At 40.3% G+C, this 9,690-nt stretch overlaps 1 protein-coding gene across 1 annotated transcript in view; it reads left to right on the top strand.

The window, feature by feature from the left end:
• Positions 1-669: 669 nt before the first annotated feature.
• The window catches only part of CD86 (CD86 molecule), a gene marked incomplete at both ends in the record, with an annotated part of 33,340 nt that continues 24,319 nt past the window's right edge, over positions 670-9,690 (top strand). The window contains 5 exons of the mRNA XM_084273777.1: positions 670-737; positions 873-922; positions 2,201-2,542; positions 5,527-5,838; positions 7,814-7,948. Of these exons, the coding sequence (XP_084129903.1) occupies positions 670-737; positions 873-922; positions 2,201-2,542; positions 5,527-5,838; positions 7,814-7,948 (907 nt within the window). The remainder of the gene's footprint in view (positions 738-872; positions 923-2,200; positions 2,543-5,526; positions 5,839-7,813; positions 7,949-9,690) is intronic.

Here is a 9,690-nt window from a genome sequence, read left to right as displayed (position 1 = left end):
AGGAGGGGAGTGAAGGACCTTGGCAGGGGTGATGTGGAGGCTTCTCCCAAATCTATGGAAAGGATGCAGGAAACAAGGAAAGATACTGCTAAAATGCAAACCAGTGACCACAGGCCAGTCAGAGGCAGGTGCCGTTTCTCTCACTGGTGCATGGGAATGACATTTAGCTCAGGATTACAGGCCCGCCCTTACACCACCTGAACCCAAGGAGCCGTAGCAGTGTTTTGCTTAAGAGATGAGTCATAGGGCTTTTTCTTTTTTTCCAAATAGATGCCAGTTTTTCTTCACCACAAATTATGTGCTGTTTAGCCTCAACTCTTTAAACCATGCAGGATTTCTCTCACATACCTTTTACTGTCATGAAGTATAGCTTGTTACAAAGCTAAAAGTCACACACTTCATCACTTCTGGTATCTGACATCATTGCACCGTCTCCCCCACCTCCTCTTCCTGTGTCACCCTCTCCTCCCCCTCAACTTTCAATTCCTTCATCTTCTTCCCCACATTGCCAAGCTCAAGCATGCTCCCCATTCCTCTTTCCCCTGCACCAGGCGTTTTTGGTATTTGTCCTGTCCTTCTCACCCCAGGGGCTCTGTGTTCCTCCCATGGCATATCCTGAAGGCAGTAATCTTGCATCACATCACTTTCTTTGTAAACCAGTGATCTGTCATGGCATGCTTCTTGTCACTAAAAGCTGTGAAGCACACAGGAGCCCATGCACCAGCCCATGGGAAAAGGTGAGATTAACTTTCTCAATAGTCTCTCTCTCTCTGGCTAAGACTTCTTGCTTTAATGCTTGTTAGGGAGTACTGGAGTAGGTACTGGAGTATTTTCACCCTGTAACATATTTCTTTCATTCTTCCTTCTTACAGCATCATGGAGGTCTGCATATTCTTCCTTTATGCTATGATACTTCTCCCAGGTAAAAGGCACATTTTTAATGGCAAAAACTGCTTTTATTATTTGTGTCCAGCTACATGATTCCACTAAGAAGCTCATTCCTTAGTACTAATTAATCATTTCCGTTGCACAATCAAGGTCACATAGTCTATGTGACACGTATTTAAATTGTGTGCAGGGACTCTATAAAATACATAGTAAGTACTTCCTCTCTTCAACTTTATATCTTTACATTACACTTCTTTTATGTTGCTCTTAAATTTTCAATTTAAATCTTTCTTTAAAATGTGTGTATATTACCTCTGTATATCATGGAGAGCAGTATTAAAGTGAAAACCGACAGTTTGATATAGGACAACTGGAGTTTCAGGCAGCTACAGAGATGATTTTGCAGTCTGGTGCTCTGGAGGAGCCATCAAAATTTGCACCAGGAAAGACTGTAAATCCTTCTTCTCCTCTTCAACACAGCATAGGTGTTTGTATCTTCCGGGACAGACAGCTGCATTTCTCATTCCAGGAAGAGCCTGTCCTCCCAGCCCGTTGCCACATGTAGTAATGGATACATGCACTGATGAAAGAAGGAGAAAAATCATCCCTTGTGTAATATAGTTCCATGCTTTCTTTGCATGAAGGCATAATTGTGTTTATTGACTATTTCTGCTAACGAGATCAGTCACAGAACAGTTAAATCTGACATTTAATCTGTCATTAAACTCTAGATTAATTACAGAGCAGTTAAATCTGACATTTAATTTGTCATTAAACTTTAAATTAATTCTTCAGCAAGACTGAAAGCATTCACCTGCTTCTAACCTTCTGGTCATATATTCCCTAGACACCAGCATTTACCACACTGTGGGCACTTTACATTTTCTTCCAAACCGTGATGCTGTGTTATTTTATCAGGAGGACGAACTCAACTTTTTAAAAAGAAATTGTGCAACCACCTCCTTTTGTGGCAGAATGTCATTACACTCAGGTTGCTATGCACAAGAATGGTTTGGACCTCTTGCCTGCATACAGGTTTTCCAAAATATAGAGGCTCACAACTTCTGTGTGGTAGGCTTTCCTTGGAAAGTAAAATATAGGAAGAAAAATCAGAAGCAGTTTTATGACCTGAGCTCCACAAGACTTTTGAGTCAGTTTGAAGAACTACGTGTCCTGTCATACCTAGTGGGAGAATTTGTGTCTAAGTGCTGGCAATTTTACTGCTACTGTTAAATGTGGCCTCTCTGAGTGCAAATACTTGGTGTTCTTTCATAACTGAGGGAAATCTTAATTTCTTCTCTCTTTGTCTAAGGTATTGCTGCCAGTGTGCATCAGGTGAAGTCCTTTCTCAATCACACTGCATACCTATCCTGCTCTTTTCCCAACTCTCAGAAAACTGATATAAAGGATTTAAGAGTTTTTTGGCAAAAAGGTGCCATTGAAGTGGTGCATGAAGTATACTACGGCCAAGAAAAACATGATAACCTTAGTCCTAAGTACATAAACCGCACCAAGATGGATATGGACAGATGGACCTTACAATTGTTAAATGCGGGAATTGTGGATGAGGGAGAGTATACGTGTATTATACAGCACAGAGATAAAGGATCCCTAAAGGTCATACACACATCTGAGTGCATACTACACATCATTGGTAAGTAATCTCTTTTAACTGTCATCTAGTCTGGGGTTGGGGTTTTTTTGGGGGGGTTAGGGTGTTTCTGTCACTGTTCAGTCCAGAAATGTGTGGTACTGTCCCCAAGCTGCTGAAGGTGTAATTGCTCTAGAACAGAATTTCTAAAGTTGGGGAACAGCATTCTCAATAGAAATCCTCAGCTCTGACTGAAAAGTATCCAGGTGGAAGCAATCAGAAGTAGAAGAAAATGAGGCAATAACGTGCTCAATATCATATCATTTCTGATTCCCACCCCATCATACTTCACAATGAAAACCATCCTGCCTTGCTCCCCTTGCCTTCTGCAAGTTTATGGCTTTTAGGAGTCTGGAAAATACACTTCTGTCTTTGAATCTGATGCACTACCTTCTATTAAAAGTAGCAGTAGTTATCATTGGTGGTGGTAAATTACAATTGAAACATAACAAGATTTCTGCAAACACAGAGCTGTTTTATGATCAGATAAATCACAGGGAAAATAAAGAAAAGAGCAGCTCACACGTGGAGGAGTACAAATTCATATGTTCAGTTAAAGGAAGACTGAAAATATCTCTAAAGTAAAAATGCATGCAGTGATGAGATTCAACATGATTTCTTGCATGGGAATGGAAGTGAGGAAGCAATCTTTTCCTAATGTTTTCTAATACTTTTCATAATACCGAATGTATTTTCATAATGTTTTTCTATTTTAAACTGTTCCGTTAGTAATCTTTGTCCATATGCCCATGTTCTCTCTTCAACTGCAATAGTGTTAATCATTAATAATAACAGCCTCTAACTTCCACTGGTGATTCCAGATTTCAGAATACTTCTTCAAAAGGGAACAGGCCACACGTAACAGCAGTCAAAAACAAAGTACCAGGACATCTGAGCCTATTTAGTTTTGTGCTACCAGTAAGTGTTCCCTCAATCCAGAGATAGAAAACATATGTTAACTTTGATTCTCCCTGAATCTATTTGACAAGGATTGTCAGCAAAGTTTTAGAGCTCAGGCCTCAAATTTAAGAGATGCTTAGCATCGATTATTCAGTTAATTCAAGTAGTTAAACCACTTATCAGTTTAGCCAACATCTGAAGTACCTGCTAGTACAATGTACCTGTTTTATTTATGTGTATTGCAGGAGGGAGGAAAGGAGGAAGGAAACAAAAATACATACATATTGTGTACACCCAGGATGATTTATATAAGAACAACAAACACATGTCATTCTCCAGTAAGAAAGGAGAGCTTCACCACAGAAAGCTTTGGCTCAAAACAGGCAAGATAGGGACCATGGTGACAAGCAGCTTAACTGGAAATTCTGCTGCTTATAGTATTGTTCTAGTGCTTCCTTTCGATGGATCAATAAGGGAAGTAAGTGAGACTAAGGAAATTATTTCAAAATATGTGCTATTCAAAGAGTTGGGAGTGGAACTGATGTCAGAACAGAGAATTTACGGTTTGTGTCCTCTTTTTAAAGGGGATGTTGAAAAACTTAAAAATACGAAGGAAAGCTGTCCTAGCATTATCTGAAGGCTGGAAAAAATACAGTCCAACTGAAGACATTAAAAGGCCAATCTCATTACCTTATAACACAGAAGTCTTGTTTTCAGGGTGTGGGAACCTGAAATACTCATAAAATACTGGGTATTAAAAAAAAAAAAGCAAATTAATTCACTGAAGATATAAAAACAGTGGCTGGAAGCTAGTGAGAAATAAGGTACTTTGTCACTTTAGAAAACAGAACAAAACCAGGTAAGGTGATTAAACCACTGAGAAAAATATTGAGGGTTTGATGAATCTGCTGTCACTTGAGATATTTAAATCTAATCTCATAGACTTTTTGGAAGACATGTTATCTTCAGATACAAAATAGTCCCTGAAACATGCTTTTCCATTAAGAATCCGAAGTTCATGTATGCATAGCACACGCCCTGCATGCAACCAATATCACTTTTCAGAAAATTGAGATTCCAGAAGCCATAAAAAAACAGAAGCGCTTCGATCAGGCTGTAGTCTACTATTTCCGTATTTTCTTTAGTCCTATTGGCATGAAAATAATGAAGTATTTTTAATGAAGTCTTATGTCTGTTTTTTGTTTTTTATTGTTGTTACCGTTCTTTTTTTTAACTTGCCGTGTGCCACTGTGAAGTCAGTATTATGTCTACATTCTCTCCTTTTCCATTATAGTCCACTATTTCTACTCTGACCAATTTTAACCAAATAAATCCTGGTTAAGAATATTTGGGCAATTATTTAGTAGAGAGTATTGGTTCAAAGCTTTGTTTTATCAGTCACATTTTATAGTAAAATAATTCTTTCCAATCCTGTTTCACTAATTATCTCTTGCCTGGGAAACTTGACTTTTTAAAGCAATAGGTATGGTTTTCATCAACTGGGACGAGTATCCAGAGACACAAAATAAAAGAACTTGCACTGTAGTCTCTTCCACATTAAAAGCCAAGCTATGGGAGCCCTACTGTCAGCTTAAGTGAATTAATTTATATGCTGCAAAATGATTATTTATAATACTGAAAGACACCAAGGGTATTTCTCCCTGTGATGGCACTTACCCCATCTGGAGTCTCCCAGATTATTTCTTTCTCTACATTTCACAGTTAGAAGTTTGTGATTTTCCCCTTACCTAGTCAGGAGGTCAAAAGCGGGCAGCCCTGTGTTGTGTTCCTGCTTTGTACTGAAGCACTGACCTGCAAGCAGGCCAGGCCTGGTTTTTCTGAGGCGTCAATGGATCTAAAGCAGAAGGCAGAGACCCATTGTTTGGCTGCTCAGACTTAATGTCATTGAAACACAAGGAACAGCAAGTCTGCACGTACACCAAAAACACAGCAAGCCCTTCTTGGGATTCTCACTGTTTCCCTGGGAAAATTGCTTCGACTTGCTTCTGCCTGAAAATTTTCAAATTGGAACTGTCACAAGATGTGGTATGTCTGGCTCAGTATGCTTTCTCTTCGGTCTATTTCAGCCAACTACAGTCAACCCGAGATAGCATGGCTGCACACGGGGGAATTAAAGCCCAACGAATACTTGAATCTTTCCTGTTCTTCCAGCGGTGGTTATCCAAAGCCCGAGCAAATGATTTGGCTAGTTGCAAGTGAAAACAAGACAGAGAGGTTTATGTACTCCGGGGATGTCTCACAGGATGCTGTGACAAAGCTATACAACGTTACTAGCAAGCTGTATATCAAAGTTCCTACAAACACCCCCACTAACATCAGCTGCTTGCTTCATGTTGGGGAGCACCTGTGGAGCCTTGTCTCAGTGCCACTAACCATAGGTGAGTCTCCTTTTGCCCATTCTGATTTTCGCATGAGTAGGAGCAGGGCATGTTGCAGGCATGTTGCATGTAGAGCTGGTCACAGGTAGCAGCATAGTCAAGGCAAGGAATAAACCCTGAGTAGCAATAGGAATTGGTTGCAAGGTCTGTATGTCCTGTTCACCAACAGCCATGACCACAAAATTCCCTCCTCTTTCCATCTGGGAAGTCTTATTACAATGAAGAGAGGGCACAGAGAAGGCAGGCTAATGTTACACAATCCAAAACACAACCTTGCTCGCGCCCTCCCTAGATGCTGCTGCAGTAACAACTAAGCAACCTGAATGTTTGGATTAGGCAGCAACCAGTCTCTGGAGGTGATGTTTAGCAGTTAACAGACATGGCTCCTTCACAGAATCAGAAAACTGTTACAGTTTGAAGAGGCATCTGGAGATCAAGTAGTTCAACCTCTCTGCTTAAAGCAAGGTGAACAGATAGTTGCAGGGCTTTACCCAGTTTGAATTTTAAATATCTCCCAGGGTAGAAACTCCTCAACCTCTCTCAGCAAACTATTGACAGTATAAAAGTTTTCTTCTGATGTTTAGGTGCTTGAGCTGCTGTACTTAATCATTCCCTAGAGAAAGGCAGAAGGCTAAACAGAAGAGTCCCTTGGCCCACATTTGGCTCACAAATGGACAGGCAGACCTTAACAAGTTTAAGTGTAAAGACCTTGAAACTTTGGCTACTCTTAGAAGCATTCCTCACAGTTTTCATAACATTTGGCAGAATGAAATGCACATTCCAGAACGTCTATGTGGTGATTACTTATTTTTTCACTAGGATTGTATCTTTTTTCAGACACCTCTTGAAAGAAGAAGCTGGGGACCCAAGTTTCAATAAGACTTTACTGCTGGATTATCTCAGGGTTCCACATGACTGATCCTTTCTTTAAACTAAAGCTGTGTTTTATTTCTCTCCTGGGTCAGAAAAACATCCTTTGACATGTTTTTGTTCATAAGCAATGGCACAAGTGCGTCAAAATAAAGACAATTCCCACGTGGCTTGCACATATCTCCTTTAGGCAATGTTGAAGATGGCGAGCTGTGCTTTAACTGGCAGGAACAGGAAGCCAAGAGGAAATGGTAGCATTGCAGGAAAGCCTACTAGGGTAGTAGAGGCATGCGTCATACTACTGCAGATGTAAAAGAAGTTGCCACTCATTCTGATGAAAGTTCCACAGTGCAGTTTTCTTCATATAAATTTAGCTAAAAGGTTAAGTCATTCAAGCCAGATATGGCAAACTGCCTCTGGTGTCCTTCCACCGTAGGATTTTTAAATAATATTAAAACACAATACAGAATTCTTCTGAAGTTTGCACACCTCTCCATGTTGCTCATGGTGTTAACATGGCTATACTAGCTACATTAGCTATAGTGCTGCATCCTTCTCTTCCCTATTCAATAATTCTTCTTGTGAAGAAGCAGTGATGATGGCTAAGAAACTAGGAACTCCATATAAACAAAAGCTTTCTTGGATGATAGCTGAAGCAACCAAAACCTGAAAAGCCCAATAGGAGGGAAGCTCCTTTGCATTCCCTGTTACATTCCCATCATTAGGCTTTGACCATCATTTCCAACAGATACCAAGCAGTAATGTACCCCAGGTTCTTCAAACTTGCACAGTAGCACAAAGTAGCAGTAGCAGCCTCACAGACTCTTGTGTTCATCAAGTTGCTGACCCAAACTTCAGAAAGGCTCCTTTGCCTTGCTGTTGTTGAAGTGACCACTAACAGTTCGCAGTTGCACTAGTTACTGGAAATGGAAATAAAGCAATGTGAATAGTGATTTACTGACACTATTAAAGCTCTGTAAAAGTAAAGGATGTTGAGGGCTTTTCCCTAAGTTTCTAATTCACAGAATTTGGGGATAGATTTTTTTTTTAAGCTGTCACCCAATTAAATCTTTGCTGTGTGTATCTCCTCTGTTTTCTTATTCAGAGATAAAGGGGGAAGAAATGGAGCAAGGGCAGATACATTTCTTTGGCCCACTTATAGCTGTGGTTATATTGATCACACTTCTTCTGGGTTTTGTGATATTGAAGAAGAACAGAAACATTTCATCTACCAACCAGAGTAAGTTATTACTTCTCACTGCACTCTCCTGTCCCTCAAGTACCAGCTTTGCTCTCAGGTGTCATCCCTTTACCTATATCCAAGCTGCTGACAGAATGTTAGGTTTCATGCTGGATTTAAGGTAAACTTCCTTGGACAGCTTGGTTCCTGCAAGAACTTAGTCCACACAGCAGTAAGAAAAAACATCTTTCCTGACTTGCCCTAGGATCTATTTGATCCTCTTCTTTGTGCTCTGTGAGACTGCCATGGCACTACCTTACTACTTTTTCCTGCAGTTTCATCTTTTCTTCTTTTTTTTGTTCTGCCCATCACCTCCACCATAAGAAAGGTGGAGGTTGGGGAGGGATGAGATGAGGCTTCCATGAAGTGCCACCTGTCATTGCAGAGCTGAAGGATCCAAGGCATTGAGCCACCACAGGCTGCCCAACACTGAACTGGAATAATTTCTTCTTGTACTAGAAAGAGAATTCAATCTTTGCATTGTATTCCTCTATTTTTTTCCCAAGATTATGTCTTAGCAGTCCAGGGTGTTTTCTGCAGTGAAAGGATCCCCACGCTGACCTCAGAGTCTACCCTTCCTTGCATCAAGCGGGAACTGCATTCCTCACAGTCCTGTTTCTTTACACGGCCACGGGTCCTGAGCCTAATGTCTCCAAACCAAAATAACTGGAGATTTACTATCAACTCTTTTCTGTCTACTATTTCTCACGTTTCTGTAAATCACATATTCATCTATTTTAGGTGACAGTCTAGCAGTCTAGAAGCTATCCAGTTTGAAAACAAGGCCATCAGCGAGACTGCTGGCTGGGAACTACCTCTGCACATAGCAAGGCCTGAGGTCCCACATTCTTAGATGCTTTACCAGAACAAGAAGGCTCCCCAGATACCTTACAGAACAACATGCAACATTTTGATGGCTGAAATCCACTGTTCAGCATTCTCTGCTTATATTTTTGCTCCAGAATGGTAGTAAATATGGTGCTCTGCCTTTCTGCATGGCTACCTTTTTGCTGTATCATTCATTACACAGTGTGACGCTATGAAATCCTGAGAGTCAATGAAGAAAGCAGAGCTGTGTGGGTTACAGAAGGGAATCTCGAAAACAGAAAGAATTCGGCCACAATCTGTGAACTATTAGTGTCACTAGAAACATGATCAGAGGCAGGCTATTAACCATGAGCCATAAAAGCTTTTGGCAGAGCCAGCGTGGTTTCGTACCAGTAACTTTATTGTAAAGCTCCACAGCAGAACGAGGAACTTCAGGACACTTTCCCACCTTCTTAGAAAAGCCGTGCAGTTCCTATCAGGCATTTGAAGCTAGGAATCACCTGAAAGGAAGACCTGCTTTAAATATAATTTCTGGGTTTTTCGGTTGTTTTCATTTTTTAGGTTTTTTTACTACCACCCAAGCTTATTACACCCAGACAGTTATTATCTTCCACACTTTGCTCCTCTGTATTCTGACCAGACACTGTACTGGTTGTTCCAGTGGATGCTGGGCTAGAAAATGAAAGCATGTGGTATCACTCATATGTGTATAAATCTAAATGTATAAAATTAAGGTAAGCAAATAATGGAAAAAAAATATTATATATGTAGGTCATGTATTAATTTGGTTGACTTTGAGCTGCATAAAATTCTGTGTATGCAAAACTTCTTGGTTTATTGGCCTATATATCCTTTCTTAATTTTGCTTCAGACCTTGAAGGCAGAGCAATACTCATGCTATGGTGTGCTCAGCT

Source organism: Gallinula chloropus (assembly GCF_964237585.1).
Source record: "Gallinula chloropus genome assembly, chromosome: 1".
In the NCBI taxonomy this organism is placed as follows: domain Eukaryota; kingdom Metazoa; phylum Chordata; class Aves; order Gruiformes; family Rallidae; genus Gallinula; species Gallinula chloropus.
Note: the sequence above shows the minus strand (reverse complement) of the source record. Positions and strands in the feature narration are given on the sequence as shown.